This window comes from Topomyia yanbarensis, chromosome 3 (assembly GCF_030247195.1).
Source record: "Topomyia yanbarensis strain Yona2022 chromosome 3, ASM3024719v1, whole genome shotgun sequence".
Classification (NCBI taxonomy): Eukaryota; Metazoa; Arthropoda; class Insecta; order Diptera; family Culicidae; genus Topomyia; species Topomyia yanbarensis.
Window position 1 is genome coordinate 422,496,066 of NC_080672.1, and position 21,797 is coordinate 422,517,862.

The 21,797-nt window shown below is 39.8% G+C and overlaps 2 protein-coding genes across 2 annotated transcripts in view; both read left to right on the forward strand.

Moving 5' to 3' along the window:
* The window catches only part of LOC131686784 (midasin), a 30,712-nt gene extending 29,560 nt beyond the window's left edge, over positions 1–1,152 (forward strand). Inside the window, exons 6-7 of the mRNA XM_058970779.1 lie at positions 35–818; positions 877–1,152. Coding sequence (XP_058826762.1) covers positions 35–818; positions 877–1,059 — 967 coding nt within the window. The 3' untranslated portion in view covers positions 1,060–1,152. The remainder of the gene's footprint in view (positions 1–34; positions 819–876) is intronic.
* Positions 1,153–9,871: 8,719 nt separating this feature from the next.
* The window catches only part of LOC131688530 (cell division cycle protein 27 homolog), a 34,900-nt gene continuing 22,974 nt past the window's right edge, over positions 9,872–21,797 (forward strand). The window contains exon 1 of the mRNA XM_058972847.1: positions 9,872–10,664. Within this exon, the coding sequence (XP_058828830.1) occupies positions 10,641–10,664 (24 nt within the window). The 5' untranslated portion in view covers positions 9,872–10,640. The remainder of the gene's footprint in view (positions 10,665–21,797) is intronic.

Sequence of the window (21,797 nt, forward strand, 5' to 3'; positions counted from 1 at the left end):
TCATTAAAAGTACCATATTTTCTTTTCCCACCAGCATGGACATCCTGAACGACATGACCCTAGCGGAGGAACCATCGACGGCCGAGCAGCTCGACATGCGCAAAATGGTCGAACAGGAATCGCTGTCCGTTAATACGGCCCAGCCAGAGCACGACGATTTCGACCGTTGGCAGGAAATTTCCAACCGTATGCTTCCGAATGCACGGGAACTGTGTGAACAGCTCCGCTTGATTCTGGAACCGACCAAATGCACACGACTGAAAGGTGACTACCGGACGGGACGTCGGATCAACATGAAAAAAATCATTCCCTACATTGCGTCCCAGTTCCGTAAGGATAAGATCTGGCTGCGAAGGACGAAGGCGGCACAGCGAGACTATAAGATCACCATTGCGATTGATGATTCTAAATCGATGGATCATAATAATTCGAAGGAGCTGACCTTGCAAGCGATCTCGCTTGTGTCGCAGGCGCTTACGCTGCTGGAAAGCGGTCGTTTGAATGTGATGTCATTTGGAGAATCGCCTAAAATTTTGCTCAAACACTCCGATCAGTTTGATGGGCCGAAACTAGTCAATTCGTTGAATTTTGAGCAGGGTCAAAGCAGGATTGCTGAGTTGTTGGACTTCGTTAGAACGTTCAACAGCGAGGACTTGTCGTCTTCAGACAACGGTATATTCGAAAATCTTTTGCTCGTGCTCAGTGATGGACGAAACATTTACAGCGAGGGAGAGAAAAAGGTTAAGAATTCCGTAAAACTGGCTCGCCTACAACGAATATTCGTGGTGTATGTGATTATTGATAATCCAGAGAATAAGGTTCGTATCCAATGCATGAGCACTCTTTGAGATTAATTGAAGTTCTGTTTTTCTGCAGCACTCGATAATGGATATCCGGGTACCGCTATTTACACAGGACCGAAGTGAGATTGTCATGCAATCCTATCTGGATGTATTTCCTTTTCCGTATTACGTAATCGTACGAGATTTAGGTCAGCTGCCCCTAGTTTTAAGTGACGCGATGCGTCAGTGGTTCGAACTCGTCAACAGCGAACAGTAAGCGAAGTAAGCCTTCAAGTTATAAGTTTTGTTTATTGATCTTTTTATTATATTGTAAAACAATATATATTTTCTGATCTAAAATGTAAATATCAATACAGAATATAATATCAAAGTAATCCCTTGGGAGATCTCATTTCATTTTTTTCAGCATTTTGTCTGAAGATAAAACCATGATCTTAAATAGTTTGGGACGCAGTGATTTCCCAGGACAGCGATTGGTTCCCTGATTGAGAATAACCAGCACGGCCATATTCGTGCATCCAGAAAGGCACGGGAAGCGTGGTTAGTCCTTCAAACCCATCACAAGAAAACCAGCCCAACCACAAAAGTGTCTTTCTGAAAGAGAATCTGCTACAAGCGATTTTCAGAAAGCGATGATATGGCGGAACCTTTGTTCGCAATGGAAAAATTGTTCGTCCCGTTAGCGGACACTGGACAGCAACTCGCGGAACATATCCTGGTCGCGATGATCCTGAGAACCCTTCGGATGACGATGTGACGCTGGAGCTGGTGAAGAGGTAATGGTGTTAACCCATTCATGCCCATGTTGTTTGTGGACAACAACGTTTTTAAACAGCTATAACTTTCGATTGAGGCGAGATTAGCTTACAAAAACAAGTAAGGCTCATTAATGTGATTATTGCCTTTAATTTGCGTATTAACAGTTACAAGGAGTAGCTCTAGAACTGAAGTTATTGCAATTAGTCTGATTGGATTCCGATGGAGCAGTGCTGCCAGGGACAGTTGACGTTGACGACGGAAAGTGATTTTTTCATATATCTTCGTTATGGTGCAATATTATTGAAAACTGATAAAACTTATCAATTTAGACTGTCGTTGGCTACGTTTTCCACGTAATTGGGCTATTGTAATTATTCTAGGAGAATTGTATTGAGCATTAGAAAGTAAAAATTGACCAGCTTCTAGCACTGCCATGGAAGCACCTGCCCGGTCAAGCCATTCGGAATTTGATTCGGAATCCTGAATGGAGTCAGTATGGATTCCAAATCAAATGCAACAACCGATTCTGAGTCGGAATCGGTTGTTGCATTTGATTTGGAATCCATAATGACTCCATTAAGAAATCCGAACCGGTTCCGGAATGAGTTTAACTGGGTATCTTTATGAAAATAGGCTTTTCGTGTTTCTTGACCCAACCGTTTTCAAGGAAAAATAGTTTTGAAACATTTCATGCACTAGAAAAAAGTTGGGCATGAAAGGGTTAAGCGGGCCCTATACGAGCACAAATATTGACAATAAATCATATATTGATCAATATATTGATGGTGTAAGGGCATTTTGAAAATATTGATTGCATAGAATTTAAATGGGATTGATGGACTGAAGCAGTCTTATCAGTATAATTATTGACAATATTTCTGTCTCGGGTAGGGTCCGCTTTACTGTTATGTGGTTTTTGTTTGAAGCGAAACTGAGTCAGTTTCTAAAGCGGGCCCTACACGAGCAGAAATATTGCCAATAAATCGATTATTGATCAATTTGATTTCAATATTGATGGCGTTAGGGCCTCTATAAAATATTGATTATGTAGAAATCAAATGGGATTGACGTATTGAAGCTGTTTTGTCAATATTATTATTGACAATTTTCCTGTCTCGTGGTCCGCTTAACCCCAACTGCTGTCAAAATGTATGAACTGAAAGCGGTTGCAACCATGGGGTTAGAACCTGACTCAGTTTCGGCTTCAAGCGAAATCGCCATTAAGTTCAATATTAGTTGGCTCAATGTTAATTAATCGGTGATTAGTGTGTACGTGCGGGATGGGCTAACTAGAGCACTCTAGTTAGAGTGTGGCCAAGACGAGTTTGACGAATCCAAATGAGCAGAAATTTGACGTATTTCTATGGTAAATACGTCAAACTTCATGTTCGTTTGGATACGTCATGGTGTAGTGTATACTGTACCATATCTAAGAGTAAGCATGAATCTATAGCGTTAGCAATAGTGTAGACAGTCTTTGCAATTAATGTCTTCATCGGCTGACTGTAATCGCCAATCACTAAGCCCCCCGTATGACAACAAGTCAATGTCACGTCAGTTCAGTGGAAATGAAAAAGTTGCCAACACCATCACATATAAATGCGAGCGAACCAGAGCAGAACGGAAACGGCAGAATTCTACTGGGACTGTGCTGGTGACAAGGCAGTAAGCAGACGTCACATTCCGCCTCGAGGATCGGCCGCAATTTCACCCAGTCGAGGAAAAAACTCGAGCAAACGTGAAGTTTGTCGAGTATTTTGGCAATTGGCATTGCAGAAAATTCACTTCTCCGCGAGAAGCGCGCAGCGAAGAAACAACCTGTCGATCTCGATTTCAATAGGCGACGGAACCACACGGAAAACGTCGGGACGACCTATAGCAGTAGGTGGGCAATTTCGACGGAAAGCTGTCATCTCCACTAGGAGAACGTAAACCTAAAAGACATTTGACTGAGTTCGAATTTATGCTGTAGCAGCTCCATTCCAAGAAGCATTCAGACGACGGCGAAAGTCAAATCTAGCGTGGATCGAACAAAAATTGGTGAAGAAATCGAATATTCCCGTGAGGAACGCACGACAAGCAGGACATCAGGTCAAGTTCGGGTTCGATCTCATAAAACAGCACTATTTTCGGAAGAATTGAGGCTACTGCACAAGATTGATTCGCGCTTTCCGTGTTCAGAGCTGATTGCGAAGAAGAAATATCCAATAGAACGGAACAACGAAACTAGGATCGTCCAGGTGAAAGACGTGGCCGGTAGGACGAATTCTTGAAGCTCTCCGAAGTCGGAAGTTCGCAACAAAAAAACCTTCCAGTGGGAAGGGTTTTTTTTTAGTTGCCAGACTCAGCGGAAACTGCGAAGGAGTGATTTTCTTCTGCTACACGCAGTGCACACTACGAGGCAACGTTTTCGTCTGCTAAACAGAACGGAGACAGTGACGAAGGGAGGTTCTCCAGCTGGAGTGAAAGCCATCACGGAGTGACTGAGAAACACAACAGTGTCAGTTGCACCACCGGATCGATCGCCAAGCAAAGGAAGGTCGCCGTTGAAGTTTTCCTTCGAAGAGCCACGGTGTCGGTATTCGTCAAGGAGGTGGAAATGTTACGGAGGACCGAAACGTCTCAATGGGTTGGTTTGGATGGCACAGGAAGGCTATGCAAGTCAGGCAAATAGAAGGATGGACCCATCATACGTGAGTAGTAGTAGTAGCTAGGAAGTTAAAACATTAATGGTTAAGCAGGAGGGTGTTGAATAAAGGTAATAAGTGCAGATTTGGGTTCATGTTTTGTTGGTTGCGTACATGAGTTTCGGCCTGTAGACCGGACACCCAAAGCATCCCAGCTTAGGGGAAGTAAACTGAACAATGGCCACACTCTCGGTCTTATTCTGCGCGGCGTGTTACATGAGACAACTAATCTCACCTTACTCTACGTGACTTTTCTCACCCAATTCTGAAGAGTCACTTCGGGTGACGTGAGACGCCCATTTAACCGCAATGGAGAATCTCTCCTCACCCGAGTCGACTCTCAGAATCGGTGAGATTAGTCGTTACACGCCGAGCAGAAAATGGGGCCGTCTAACTGGGGTGCTCTAGGGCTAACTCGTTAACCAGAGGGCGAACGATTCCACCCATCTGACAAACGTTAATGTCAGAAAGCGAAAGCGAAAGAAAAAGGAAAAAGCAAGGGAAAAAACTTCATTCGTAGTACAGAGCGAGTCGTCATGTGGAAGTAACAGACGCGTCCGCTAGTGCGGAATAAAGATAAGGCAAAGTACGAACAGTGGTGGAGCGCGGAGGATCCTGCATGTACGGCCGACAGTTTATTTTCGGTCCCGAAGAGTACGTATAAAGGCTCTATCTGACGGAGTCACGAAATCTCCGCGTGGACAACGGTACAAGGAGAAGAAGGCCCTCTACAATCGGGATCTTTAATTTGGAAAAATTGTGTCAGATTTTCATATGTATTGATAGCGGGTGTCCTTACGAGTACTCATATCATTTTTAAACCTTAATTATTCTTTTATAATTTTTAAATTAAAATCAAAAATTAAAATTATCAGCAAATATCTAGTTCGCCTCATTGTTAACCGGGACAGCACCCTACACAGCATGATCTGGTACTTTGTCAATCCGCTAACAGCCTGCCATTCCAAGTTTCATCTGCAAACTATGGTAGATCTGATAAGGCAACCTATAGAGTCGAGTAAGTCGCATGGGTTTGGATGTGTTATTGTCCTAAAAGGAAACAAACTAAAAAATGTTTTTTTCAATAGTTTCGGGCCTAAAAATAGGAAAAGGACTGAGATATTAACTCATGGTACTAATCTGCATCAGAATATGCCTTAACCCTCACACCCCTAAAGATCCCTATTGTGGGCCGTTGACAGTACGCATGGTGATGGGTATTCCGAAACGACAGAAGATTTTTCCTTATTGGGCCGTAGTATCTTTCGCAGTTGTAGAATCCATTTCACAAATTTCGTCGTATCGGCTGTAATAGTCGACTACCACTAGCCTAGTCGCTAGCAGCTCGACTAGCAGTGATTCTCCGTTCAGCAGGGGCCCAAGGAAATCAATAGCTATGTCCTCCCAGGGCCCAATCGTTAAACCCTTCCTGATCATTGGTACAGGTGGATCCGGAAAAGAGACTAGGAGACATCCTCGACATTTCTTTACATGCAATTCTACAGCTGCATCCATTTTTGGCCACCACACGGCGCTTCGAAGATGTGAGTTCATAGTACGTATTCCTAGATGCGCTTCATGTGCAATACTGATGACTCTGTCTCGAAGTGCGCAAGGAACGATCATTCTGTCATTTCTAAGAAGAATTTCCCCAAATCGACACAATTCATTAGGGATTACACGATAAGACAACGGTAGCTTGTCTAGATTTCCTTTATCGACGTATTCCAGAACTTCATGAATTTCTGGATCTTCCGATGACGCTGTCACGATTTCTTCCCAGTGCAGTGCAACAGCAGTAGCAGCATACATAGTAACTTGCCTTACAAACAATTTCTCTCTTCTATCAAATGGGATAGGTTCCATAGTACTCAGCCGCGAAAGTACGTTTGCTAAGTTTCCTTGTCCTGTAATGTGACTAACTAGATAGTCAAAAGCCTGCAGTCTTAGAACCCAGCGCTCTATCCTCGCACAAGGTCGTGATCGTTCCGTAAATAAATACACCAAAGCTTTACAATCCGTTAAAATATCAAATGGCTTTCCATACAAATACATAGGAAACCTTTCGACACCCCATACTATTGATAATGTCTCTTTTTCTGTTTGGCAGTATCGTCGTTCAGTGTCAGTGAGTGATTTAGAACCACAAGCAACCACTAGTTTCAGATGGATCGGTTTGAATCAATACGGCTCCCAATCCTGTTGGGCTGGCGTCTGTCATAACCGTCGTTCGATGTTCTTTATTGAAAAAACCTAACTTAAGAACATTCGAGATCGCTTCTTTAATACTGTTGAACGATGTTTGATGATGCACAGACCACTCGAATATCGTATTTTTCCGTGTTAGCAGACGCAATGGTTCGTCTAGTGTTGCCAAATTTGGAATAAATTTACTGAAGTAATTAGCCAAGCCCAAGAAACTTCCAGCTTCGGCTTCATTTTCTGGTCGGCGATATGACTTGATAGCACTAAGTTTATCGTGTGTTGGAACAATTCAGCTTTTTGTTAGTGGCTGCGTTCCCAAATGCGCCCTCCACTTTGACAAGTCGTCCGTCCAATGTCAAATTTGACAAATCACTAGTCGTGTCAATTTTGACAAGCTCTTCCATCAGTCTCAATTTTCACAACACGGTAGGCGTTGATTTTTGTTTTCGTCTCAAACGTTAAACATCAAAATAAAAAAAATTCGGTTGTTTTTCCGTTAAAAACACGATTTCGGTTCAGGTCGCCACAATCGACTGGATTCAGCCAATTGAACCGCCTTTTAACAGTAACATTCAATTCAAAAAAAATATTCAGAATAACTACTTTCCAAAACTATGTTTGCGAAATCGGTTTACAAAAATTGGACAACGAGCAGCGCGTAATACGGTGGTTAATCGGTCTTATCATAAAATTGGCAGATTGTGGAAAACCAATCATCAGCGATATTAGATTAAGACGAAACCAATGAGCCGGCTGAGTTGCTACCGATTTCGTTTGTTAACGTTGCAGCTGTCATCTGCCATTATGCCAAGAGATTATTTTTTATCGCATTTTTCGTTATGTTATACTACGTTCACACTGCGAGTTAAAACATGTTGTAACGCTATCTTGGTGACATTTTACTTGTTGCTAATTATTAAAACGCGTTTTAACTCTGTAGTGTGAACGTAGTATTAGATGGTAAATTTTACCACAAATGTTGTTCAAAAAACGCGCATATTTAAACAAACTTTGCTAAGATATTACATTGTCAGAAGATTGCATGCCTTTCGGAATTTACACCGAATTTCATTGCTTTATTACTGATCATATCGTGCGTGATGAATTCAGGTAAGAGCAGAGGCTCGAATCCCTAAATTCTGGTTCTAAAAATTTAAAAATTTCAGTCTTATAGTTCAGGTTAGGTCAAAATGAGATTACGTTTGATGATATTGAGAGCCGCTATAATGGAACCATGCCGATTTTCCAGGTTTATTGTCCGAGCCAGCAGCTCCTTGATTGGCGCCTCCAGCTCCTGCTCGTCACATTTTTAGACCAAAAGCACATCGTATACTTTCGCAATCAGTGCTCTAATCGGTTCGGAGATTTCCTTCAGCGAAGATCTCAACGAATGGAGAAATTGTTTTTCTCTAGCCAACACCCAGAATACTGCTGACCAAATCGAACGAACAGGTTAGCTCGGTCTCGGTAATACATTCAACCATGCCCTTGAAGCACAATCCATTTAGGTCAATGAGTAGTTGAGAAAGGATTTTTGGACTGTTCCTTCTCCGTCGGTTCTTGTTTACAGTTGTCAAAAGATAGAATTGACTCATAATTGAGATGTTCTTTCTTGGAAATTCCATATAAATAGGTAGTAATCCTTTCCTTCAACTGAGCACTTTCTCCACAGATAATCAGCAGCAAATACCTCGACGGAACAGAATAAACTTAAAAACGCATTTGATTTGAATACGGGACGAACCATCCTCTGTCAGTCATGACGGTGTCCTTTTCCGCCTTGGGCAGTATGGTTTCACCAATAACCTTCGTTTGCTCCCTCCAGTCGAAAACCGCCTGAGCCAAGCCTGACTTCCCTTGACAATGATTCGTCTAAAGATGATCTCGACAATAAACTTCTCCACTGAAACTGTACCTGTGCTCTTCAACCGGGTTTATTATGATTACAAATTTTGACGCTTAACGTTTCAGACGAGAACAAAAATCAACGCCTACCGTGTTGTGAAAATTGAGACTGACGGAACGGGTTGTCAAAATTGACACGACGGAGGATTTGTCAAAATTAACATTGGACGGACCACTTGTCAAAGTGGAGGGCGCATTTGAGAACGCAGCCACCAACAAAAAGCTGAATACCATGCTCGGTAATTAGATGGCCCAAAAATTCAATTTCTATTAAACCAAACCTACACTTGTCCCAATTAAGCTCAACGTTTCGTTCTTTGAACCGCATCAGAACCTAATAAGTAAATTAATAACATTGTTTCTAACCAATTTATTAGAAAATTCACAAAAATTCAAATCCACAACTTAATCTTATTATTGATTGATTTATTTATTTTTTAAATATATCAATTTACCTGTTCAACGCGGTTATCGAGCTGCTCACGACTGTTTCCTTCGACGATCACGTCGTCCAAATACCAAAAGGTACCGTCGCATCCGACCAAAATTTGGTCCATGACCTTTTGAAACAGCTCTGGTGATGTCACCAAAACGAAAGGGAGTCTTTTGAAATGGAACAATCCCTTGTTAGTAATGAATACAGTGATGTCTCGTGACTCCGGCGCCAATTAAACTTGTAGAAATGATTCCTTAATGTCCAGCTTGCTCCAGTATTTGCCCTTTCCCAACCTCGCTAAATAGTCATCAACGACTGGCATGGGTGTCTTTCGCGAAGAACCGCTTCGTTGACGCGGCGCAAATCAAGGCATATCCTTGGTTCACCATTGCTTTTTCCAACTACTACCAGCGGAGATGCCCAACATGCTTGACCATGTTTCACTTCGATGATATCCTTAAGCAATAACTGTGCTAGCAGCTTATTAACAGCGTCCTCAAGCTGTATTGGGATTCGACGAATAGGCTGGAATACCGGTTTTACATTCGGATTCATATGGATTTGTACTTGGATGTTCTTTATCTTAGAGAACGGTTTTATATCGCTGACCACATTGAGAACATCTATCCCCTAGGGAGCTGATATTGACTTTACCCAGTCAACCTCACCCGGAATGGTGACTACGTGGAGCGGAACTTCAGCTCAAATAAATCAACCGATTCCTAGTCGGAATTTCTAGTATGCTTTTCCGGCACAGATTTTTCTATAGAAGAGTACAGATAAATACATTTCTTTTGTAAGTAAGATTTAATTGTAGCAACACTGCCCTGAACAGCCTCAGTCACTTTTCATAGTTCACATACAGAGGGCCAACACAAAAAAGTTTTGCAGCGAAAGCGCCCCTCTGCAAAACTCAGCGACTTTTCACATCGCCGCATCGAAATCGATGACACTTTTTCGCCCAACTAGCATAAAACTCAGCGACTTTTTAACCGTCAAACATCGGCTGGCACAGTATACGACCACTCACACATCCCCGCATATTCAATAGCACCGATAGCACCAGTTCGTGTGTAGCGATGGGTTTGCTTGCGATGCAGAAGAGTGACCTCTCCTTCTCCTCACTATATACCTAGCTGCTGGTGGTATTAATTCGATTGTGTGTCGTTGTCGTGTGCTCCAAGAGGAAAAAAGGAACGGGAAATTTTGAACGCACTGTTCTGCGTTAATTCGTGGATAATTGTTACGATTTTCCTCGGAAAAAGTGTATGAATGCAAAATCGCACTGTTAAGGCGTGAAGTAGTGTTCGAAGAAAAGAGTTTTCGACCTCGGAAGCCCCGAAAATCTCGTTTTATCAGTTGGCAAAGAAGGGGTTGCCTTGACAAGAGCTAGTCAGTGTTGTATAGGGGAGTGCGGACAACACCATACTTGCCCAACATTGTCTGACAGACACGTTCGTACACATGGGCGTCGTGGTATTTTTTTTTCTATTAGGCAACAATCAAAGTCACGGAGCGAGTGATTGCCGAAGCACCAGATAGAAGAGCAGCAGCTCTAGAAAAAAAAAACCGTAAAGGTCTGTTGTTGGATTGGAAGCAGCAAAAACCGAACTCTGGCAGGCGCTGAGAAAGTGTTGTAATGTATTCAGTGAAATTTGTTTTTCTTCATCATCATTGCCGCAATCGTGGATATTTGCCTTGTGAGCATCACTAGTAGTGCACACTTACCACAGCAGCAGCAGAAATTTTGTTTGGATTTTGATAGTTCCTGGAGCAGAGCATTTTACGTACTGCGGAAGCGTAGAGCTCTTCCGGATTTAGGAGTTTTGTCCAATAGGAGCTAGGATGATTGTGCAGGAACCTGTTCAGGTGAGTTGAAAGGTAGAGGGGTGATGACAGTTACGTCAAGACTTTCATCTCAACATCGAACGAGAAGTGAAGGGATTGCGATGCACCGATGCATCATATTTTTGTGCTATGATGGATTTTTCTGGTCTCTCAATTGTTTTTTATGTTGGTTATGGATTAATAAAACTTGTTTTCACGTGATCAATAAATCGATAGAAATAAACAAAAGACTCAAGCGCTAATTGAAAAATATACACTCATGGTTGTCAAACGTAACATTAAAGTTCGAAGTAGTACATTAAAATGATTCTAAACTTTTATGAAATATGCGTGTTTAAAATGTATGATCATATTACGTGTGACATTTATCATTGGAGTTTTCATAGCTCATTTTTAAAGATGAAGAGAAGTAGGCCAATGTTCAACTTTATTTAGAGCAAAACTGTATATTGAGAAAACATTCGACTGAGCTGACGTTCGTCGTTTTTAATAGAACTTTTTGTTGGTTGTTTTCAATCAATACATATATTACAGTGGAGACCCGATTTTAGCAGCTTTTTGACCCAATTTTATCAGCTTCATATAAAAATTGATAGTTGGTAGCTTGATGGGCTCTAGCAGACGAACCAAGTTGAATTCGAGTAGATCCTTTCTTGTGCATACATTTCTTATCTTAGAGATCCAAAAAAAAAAAATGCAAAAATGAACATATTTTTTCCAATTTTGCGCTGTCAGACCCCCCAAGGGGAACTCAAAGTAAATAATCAGAAAAGGTTGCGGGGCCATATCTAAGGACCAAAGAAGAATATTTTAAGAGCTTCGGTTTATTAAAAAAGCAGAAAAATATAGGTCCCGATTTTGTCAATGTCCCTGTTTTATCAGCCTAAAATTCGCCAAGGGGCTGGTAAAAACGGGTCTTCACACTGTATTATGATTCGTCCCCTATTTAGCAAGTTTCTTTTGTTATTACAATTTGCAAAAATAAGCTTAAAAAGTGGGGATTGTTTATTTTAGACCCTTTTCCAAAAAGAGCTTTTTTGTATCGGATTTCTTGCCAATCCGATGTATTTTTAATTATTAGACTTATATGCGTTGGAAGGCGATAGAGATATACCAAATACAAATATGTATTTGGGTATACTATGATATATTTCTCAATAAGGAGAAAAATTAGGGTGTAAACCGATTAAGCCTCCTTCAAGAAGAAAATCAGGTAAAACCACATTTGCGCAAAAAGACACAAAGCCTATAACTAAATTAGTTATAAAGTTTGTCTTCCGACTTCGTCTCTTTAAAATCGACTAATAAAGCCAACAGAAATAACTCTCCGATTGAAGCGGTTGGAACAGTCTATGTGTAAATGCCCCTAGTCACAATGACTATCACTAATTATCGCAGAGGCGGTCTGGAATCTATCATTGACTTAAATCTTCGTAGTTTGTTGCTGGTAACAAAATAAACATGTTAGTGCTGTTGAAACAACGTAAAAAAGTAAGCTTCCTGAGGATATTTCGTCGTATAGAGCAATATACTGCCTGTACACAAAATTATGCCAAATGACTTTCAGTGTGAATAATTCTCGAAATTTCCGTTATGCTAAATGATCTTATGCCAAATGCTTTTATGCCAATTGACCCAGACCCGTCGAATGTAATGACATTTTATAAAGGATCTCAACGTATATAGATAATGACAGTATTGAAATAAAACTACATGACTTGGCACCACGCACTAGTCCCGCCGCTATCAAACGTACCACTTCTTAAAACCATGAAAACGTCTGGCTTATAAAATTTCGCCATGCGTCCTTTCCCTTGGCGTGTTGTTTCTTTTCAAAGCAACGTTTCAATAACTAGTATTTTTTGCTTGTCATTCTTCTTTGTATCATGAGCTGTTCTTTCGAATTATATATTGTAAAAATGCGGTTGTACGTCATTTCGCGGAATACCATTTCCCGGTATACCATATTCCGGAAAACCATATCCCAGAATGTACCATTTCCCAGAAAACCATTTCTCGGAATGTACCATTTTCCGGAAAAACCATTTCCCAGAATGTTCCATTTCCCGGAAAACCATTTCCCGGAATACCATTTCCCGGAAAATAAATTAAACCACGTACCTTGCCACCACTCATTTTGATTACACTTGCTACGCAGCAAATGTCAAACAAACTACGAAATTCCCTCTACTTTAGAACATAAAAAGTAGTTTGGAAATATGATTGGAATTTTATTGATTTTAATTAGTTTGATTTAGTCGGTGGGAAAATCGTGAGGATTTTCTATGGGGTTATAACTTTTTGAATTATAATTGTTATTCTATGAGCTTATTCGCCTTCTTTTGGAGATGAGCAAATCATGAAAAATATTTTTGAATGTCTTCTTTAAAATTTGAGTACTTTTTCTGAAAATTAATAATTCATAACAATCTTCTTTGAGACTTTGCCTTTTTTAAGCATAATCAGTTTTCTGGTACTTTATTGGTTTATGAGAGCTTGTTTTGCCTTTCTCATATAAAGAAAGGCTATGCAATCACTGTAAAAACCGACTTTTTAACCGAGGCCTTGAGGCCCGAGTGTCATACACCATTCGATTCAGTTCGTCGAGATCGGCAAATGTCTGTGTGTATGTATGTGTGTGTGTCATTTAAACTCACACAATTTTCTCAGAGATGGCTGAACCGATTTTCGCAAACTTAGTTTCATCTGAAAGGTATAACGCTCCCATAAGCTGCTATCGAATTTTTAGTTGATCCGACTTCCGGTTCCGGAGTTACGGGTTGAAGAGTGCGGTCACACAGCAAATTCCCATATAAACTGGTACCACCATGATGTTCAAATGATGTAAAACATTAAAATTGATGTAACATTACTCTAGTTTGCGGGTCTGGATCACTAATGATCAATCAAAGCAGCTTTGACCACATTGGCCACCTATGACAGGTCATGACGCCCCCGGGGAACTCGCCAAGTTCCTAAGCTAATGTCACACCCATTCCCCAACGAATTCTCTACCGATTTTTACAAACTTGATTTCAAATGAAAGATACAGTAATGCCATTGACTGCTGCTGAATTTCATTCGGTTCTGACTCTTGCTTCCGGAGTTACAGGGGTGTTAGTAAGGATACACTGGAATTTCCCATATAAATCGGTACAATCGTAATACCTCAGAGGCTAAAAACTATTGAAATTGTCACCAAATAACTTCTAATCGCAGATCTAGATCACTGATTGCCAATCAAACATTCTTTGAATATATTGCCTACTATCGACGATTCCGGAAGTCCGGAATTCCGGGCATATTCCACAATTAAAGTCAAATCGGTTCTTCGGTGATGACTGAACCGATTTTCTCAAAGTCAAGTCTCAAATGGAAGACAAAATATGCAGTTGAGTATTGCGTCGCCGCCCCCCTCCCTCCCTCCGTCTTGCCCTTACGCCTCCATCCTTCATCACTCCCCTCCCCTTGGACCACCCTCACGCCCGCATTTCCTGCATCCATCCCGTATACCGAAATAAGATGAAGGATTTCTGACGCATCCTCCACTCCCACTCTACTAACCCCCCATTCCCTCCACTTTCAAACCCATTCCACCATCATTTCAAAATATAATCACATGAAAATACTATTGAACTCATGCTGATTAAGCTAAATATTATTCTTTTGCCTTTCTCATATAGAAAGGTTATGCAATTGCTCCAAAAACCGACTTTCTAACCGACTCATAACATTCGACTCAGTTCGCCGAGATCGCAAAATATCTGTGTGTATGTATGTGTGTATGTATGTGTGTATGTATGTATGTATGTATGTATGTATGTATGTGTGTATGTGCGGGTTTGTTAACAAAATGTCCACATCGGTTTCTCAGAGATGACTGAACCGATTTTTACAAACTAAGATTCAAATGAAAGGTATAATATTCCCATAGGTTGCTATTGAATTTCATTTTCAACCGACATCTTGTTCCGGATTACGAGTTGAAGAGTATGGTTACAAAACAAAATTTGTTGATTTATCCACATCGGTTTCTCGGAATTTTCTGAACCGATTTTGATAAACTTGATTTTAAATGAAAGGTCCATCAGCTGCTGTTGAATTTTGTGTGGATCCGAGTTCTGGTTCCTGAATTACAGGGTGATACGTACGATCACGCAGCAAATCCCGATTCTAACGAATTCTGCGATGAATGTAAAAAGGTGATTTTTTTTTCCAAAATGTAAACACATTTGTTGAATTTGTAGATCTAGGTCACCAACAGTCATTCAAAGTCTCTTTGGCCACACTGGCCACCATCGACGGATCCGGAAGCATCCAAATTCAGAATAACGGTTATATTGGTTTCTCGAAAATGGCTAGACCGATTTGATCAACTTAGTCTCAAATGAAAGGTGTTGCGTCCCCGGAAACCGATATTAAATTCCATCTCCATCCGACTTCCGGTTCCGGAGTTACGGGTTGTGGAGTGCGATCACATAGAAAACTCCGATTCAAACCGATACCGCGATGAATGCAAAAAGGTGCTCTTATATATACTTACCAAGTGTAATAAGAATGAAAAACATTACCATAATGTTATATTGTACGAACCAGCTACTAAATCATAGTTTGGAGAAATGAGAAAGGCACAATTGCACCTCTAGGTGGATTAAAACAGGTTTTTAATAGAACTTTTTGTTGGTTGTTTTCAATCAATACATATATTACAGTGGAGACCCGATTTTAGCAGCTTTTTGACCCAATTTTATCAGCTTCATATAAAAATTGATAGTTGGTAGCTTGATGGGCTGTAGCAGACGAACCAAGTTGAATTCGAGTAGATCCTTTTTTGGGCACACATTTCTTATCTTAGAGATCCAAAAAAAATGCAAAAATGAACATATTTTTTCCAATTTTGCGCTGTCAGACCCCCCAAGGGGAACTCAAAGTAAATAATCAGAAAAGGTTGCGGGGCCATATCTAAGGACCAAAGAAGAATATTTTAAGAGCTTCGGTTTATTAAAAAAGCAGAAAAATATAGGTCCCGATTTTGTCAATGTCCCTGTTTTATCAGCCTAAAATTCGCCAAGGGGCTGATAAAAATGGGTCTTCACACTGTATTATGATTCGTCCCCTATTTAGCAAGTTTCTTTTGTTATTAAAATGTGCAAAAATAAGAATAAAAAGTGGGGATTGTTTATTTTAGACCCTTTTCCAAAAAGAGCCTTTTTGGATCGGATTTCTTGCCAATCCGATGTATTTTTAATTATTAGACTTATATGCGTTTGAAGGCGATAGAGATATACAAAATACAAATTTTTATTTGGATATACTATGGTATATTTCTCAATAAGGGGAAAAATTTGAGTGTAAACCAATTATCCTTCTTTCAGGAGAAAATCAGGTAAAACCACATTTGCGTAAAAAGACACAAAACCTTTAACTAAATTAGTTATAAAATTTGTCTTCCGACTTCGTCTGAATAAAATCGAATTTTCACTGCAGTACGAATCTGCACATACCTAACCATGGAAATCATCCAACATTTGGATGGTGTAAATTGGTAGAGGTGTTAGATGTAACTCTCTGCTTCGACTAATAAAGCCTACAGAAATAAGACTCCGATTGAAGCGGTTGGAACAGTCAGTGTGTAGATGCCCCTAATCACAATGACTAACACCACGGCTCACAGAAAGGAGGCTTGCTATTCCGCGAATTGACAGTTGCGGTATCGTCAGAGAAATCGTTTAAATAAACAAACAGATTTCTCGAAAGTTGTTAATCGACAATATTTGAGCTCTTACGGTGGAAAAAATAGTGTGCAATGGATTTTTGACGTAAATTACGCCATAATTACACGACACAGTGGATAATCAGTGCATCTATGTGATTATTAGCGTAAATCGGGAATTTGGATGCATGCCATAGAAAACATATCCCACCGTAATTTTCTGATCATAGCAAAGGTTTTGGACATCCGCATAGCTTCCTTGTGATTTACCAGGTGCCGACCATTCGTTAGCAGCAAACAATATATGAACTTCATGTAATTGTTTTCGCCGACGATTTCTATGACGCGCTCTCGTCAAATCGATATTAAATTTGCAAAAGGGCGAATAAGATTTGTAAACAAACTTTTATTTTGATGGGTTCTCTTAATTTACTATAATTTCAAAGCAGAAAACAATTGAAATTACTTCTACGAAGGGTAAAAATTTACATTAACGCATATTTTTATGAAATTCCATTCTGCAGCGGACTAATAAGTGAAACAAGTTTGTTTACAAAAAACTCTTTCGCCCTTTTGACGAATTAATATTGAAATGTTTACACTAACGAGCTAGCCTGGTATATGTAAGCCGTGGACTAACACTAATTATAGCAGGGGCGGTCTGGAATCTATCATCGACTTAACTCTTCGTAGTTCGTTGCTGGTAGTAATATGAAAATATATAGATAATGACAGTATTGAAATAAAACTACATGACTTGGCACCACGTACTAGTCCCGCCGTTATCAAACAACTTGTTAACACCGCTGGGTAATGGATAAACACAAGTGGGGTTTCCCTCGGTCTAATGTAATTGACATGAGCAACGACAGTGGTGTTGATAAACGAAGGTGAAGAAAAGATAGAAAACAAACAAAATATAGACGACAGATGGTGGAAGATTATAATTTCGGATTATTTAGAAGGAAAGTATTACGGGTAGAAAAGTGTGAAATATTTCAGAAGTTTAATTAACTCAGCTATTCAGAGCACTGCGAGTAAAATTTAAATGAATTCTTATTCGATTAATTAAAAATAAGGTATTTACAATAATACTTAACTGTAGCACCGTGATTCTAACCCTTTTTTGTTAAAAAGTATTGTCCAGTTTCTTATTATTACTTATTTAGTTACATTGTAAATAAAATTTATATCCTTCTGCTGTTTTTTGGTTCGTTGGTGTACTGGTCATGTAACATAACATCTGGGAGAATTCCTTCAGTATCAGCTGGCGTGTCCGTCTGGATTGGTGTTGGTGAACTGTGTAGATCCAATCCTCAGGTTGTAGTTGCATTAGCCGTCGATCAATCGCTACGAAGACGTTGCGTTGGTATACCTAGATGGTTTTGTTTTCGCTACATTGAAGAAGGTGATGCTATCCGTTTGATCAGGGCAAATACTGCAGTCGGCGTCGGCTCGACTATTCATTTGTAGAGTAGCTCGTTCGTAATTATCTTGCGATGAACAACTGAATACCATGCAGATCGTTGATCCGATTTTAGCAGCTTGGAATGGGAGCACGTCGTTTGGCATAAGTTTGTTTGACATAAGTTCATTTGGCATAGCAGTAGGTGACACATACGTTCGTTTGGGATAATGTTCATTTGGCATAATGGTCATTTGGCATAATGGTCATTTGGCATAATGGTCATTTGGCATAATGGTCATTTGGCATAATAGTCGTTTGGCATAATTTAAAAAATACATTGAATTTTCTGTTACTAGTCGTTGACGCCTAATGTGGCAACGCCACATCGCTTTAAACCCGGTGCTGTCCGACATCGCTCCGCTCCGTCGGACTTGAACTAGTTGATAGCCCCTATCTTTGAGTAATCCGGGCAAACGAGTGTATCACAGGTTTGCTCGCGAGGGGCCGCCGACGCACCATCGGAACCCGGCGGATCCCGCTTCGCATCCTTGGTCTCAGTTATGCGACGATACCAAGGGTTAATTGGTATATAGGTTCAAATAACTGCTCATATTTGAAAGAAGAATCAACCCTTATGTTTAAATAAACCGGGCAAACGAGTTAATCAAAACTTTGCTAGCGAACTTATTAAACATGCAGATCAAAAGAGCTGCTCATGTTTGAAAGATGGAGTCAACCCCTAATTTTGGGTAAAACGGGCAAACGAGTATATCACCAGTTTACTTGCGAGGGCCGTTTGGTATACAAATTTAAAGAACGGCTCGTGTCTTAAAGAAGGAATCAACCCTTATGTTTCTAGCAAATACACACACACACACACACACACACACATATATATATATATATATATATATATATATATATATATATATATATATATATATATATATATATATATATATATATATATATATATATATATATATATATATATATATATATATATATATATATATATATATATATATATATATATATATATATATATATATATATATATATATATATATATATATATATATATATATATATATATATATATATATATATATATATATATATATATATATATATATATATATATATATATATATATATATATATATATATATATATATATATATATATATATATATATATATATATATATATATATATATATATATATATATATATATATATATATATATATATATATATATATATATATATATATATATATATATATATATATATATATATATATATATATATATATTTGCCAGAAACAAGGACTAATTCCTTCTTTAAGACACGACCAGTTCTTTGAATTTGTATACCAAATAGCGCTCGCAAGTAAACTGGTGATCCATTCGTTTGCTCAAACATAAGGGTTGATTCCTTCTTTTAAACATGAGTAGTTCTTTGAATCTATATACCAAATAGCCCTTGGAGATATCGCATAACCCAGACCAAGGAGGCGAGGTGGTCATCGACCCGCCGTCAGAAGCGGCGACCCCTCACCAGCAAACCTACGACCCACTCGTTTGCCCGGGTTACTCAAACATAGGGGCTATCAACTAGTTTAAGTACCATACTTAAAGCGATGTGGCGTAGCCACATTAAGTGTCAACATTAAACATAACAGATTTCAATGTATATTTCAAATTATGCCAAACGACCATTATGCCAAATGACCATTATGCCAAACGACCATTATGCCAAATGACCATTATGCCAAATGACTATTATGCCAAATGAGCATTATGCCAAACGAAAGCATGTGTCACCTGTTGTTATGCCAAATGAATATTATGCCAAATGAACTTATGCCAAACGAACTTATGCCAAACGACTTGCTCCCGCTTGGAATGGATGTGTTTAAATACTTTCTTCCAGTCGCGTAGTGGCTTCTCCCTCACTATTTTCGGTTCCTTCAGTTGTTTTAGGAAGGATATTATACTGGAGCTAGGCGTTCTTGTGATTTCATCAGTTAGAAAAGTAGATTCTTTCACCACTGTTCGAATGTGTTCGTATTTCCGGGGTATGGCCAGTAGATTTGGGGGATTGGCGTTGTGTTCTAAGAAACTCCAAAGAAAAGGGAGATCTGAAGCGATTTGTATCATTCGATTTGTCAGCAAAGCCTTGGCTTTGATCGGCGGTGAATGTAAATTTAACCCTCCTCTGTCTTTATGAAGTATCAGCGTTTCGAAAGCTATCCTGGTCCATCTTTTCCCATACCATAGAAATGATCCAATTATCGAGATAAATTTTCCACTATGCTTGTTTGGAAGTGGAATTACAGATGCTGTGTACCATAGCTTCGATGTTGTGTAGGTATTTATCAAAATGAATTTTTGTACGAGATTCAGATTTCGGACGTTGCTCATCCACATACACGTTTGGAACCCCCGTAAAACCGCAGCTAAATTACGGTCAACTGTGTCGGAGAGTTCTTCAGCAAAATGTATTCCGAGGATTTTCACTGTGTTTTGTATCTGCAACCACTCATTTTGTGGTGTCAAGTTTATCAAACCGATCCTTATGGCTTTATTTTTCTGGGTGTTTATTCTTGTCCCAGAAACAAATCCGAATGCTTCAAAGGTGTTTAGAACAGCTTGCACCTGATAGTCACTGCCGAGAAACTTTGAAATATCATCAGCGTAGGCGTTCAAAACAGCATGTGGAAATTCTCTGTGCAGTTTATCGAGCAGTGGTTGCAAATAGATTACAAACAAAAGCATTGATAGTGGATCCCCTTGTCGTACCGATCTCTCTATTTTTATTTAATTTCCCAGTTTGCCATTGATAAGCGCTCTTGAAAAACTGTTGTTTGTTTAGTACATTAGAAGGTTAACCAGATCAGGATTAAAATTCATTTTTGCCATGGTGCTTGCCAGGAAGTTGTACTCTACCCTATCAAAATCATGGTCGAAATCAAAAGTAACCAGCAGTGCATTCCCACGTCTCGCTTTTAGTCCACAACAGCGGTCAAGTATTCGAGCAGTGGCTTCAAATATGTTACGTACACCTACCCCCGCGATCGCGCGAACTTGATAACGCGTCGGTAATAAGGTGAACGTTTTGGTACTTACGAAGTTAAAAGCGTGGTCTTAAACGCGAACCCACAAACATTCGTGCTCGCGCGATCATGAATTGGTCACGTCCGGAAACCTATACCCTCCGTCCTAGCAACTTAGGTCCATACATTCAGTTCGACAAATCAAAAATAACGTTCATATCCACTAGGCCACACGTTCCATGGCGACGTAACCGAGAACTCTAGTAATATGGAAGAACTCACTTTCTTCTAGCACCAGATCCGTACACCGAAAATTAAGTATCAGATGCACGGTCCGCGCGCGATCATCCAAAAACACGCGAATACCCAAAAGCCTCACGGTAATCAAATAGAATTTATACAAGTTACACGTTAGCACACGCTACCGAACACGTTGACGTAAAAATCCTCGAGCCCTTCGCGATGATACACGCGATCGTGAAGTCCCTACGCCCGCACATACCTGAACTACAATTGGCCTGAAGCAGTATTTTAGTGGGCGCCATTGTCTATCTCGTCTGCAATTGTAGTGTGTGGTTCTGACGGCGAGCTCTTCCGAGAACCTAGCTGTACAGCTTTCGAAAAAATGACCTTATGCCTAATGACTATGCTAAATAGGGTACAATCGTGTGTGTCATAAGGCTCATCACCCTACGCACCCACAAACCGTCAAAAACATGTTGGCATAGAATTTCACCCGTATCAACCCAACGCACACACAAGTAGAAAAATATATTAATTTATCCCAACGAGACTCACACGTCGCACCATGCAGTGTTGAATTCAATCCAAAACACATCCTACCCACTCACATTTAAAAAAGTGCACGATCCGAACCTATCGCATTTCCACACTCGTTCGTGTACACAGGGTTGTTACTATTTTTCAAAGAAAACCAGGCAGTTCAACTAAATATGTCTGACAAAATCTGTC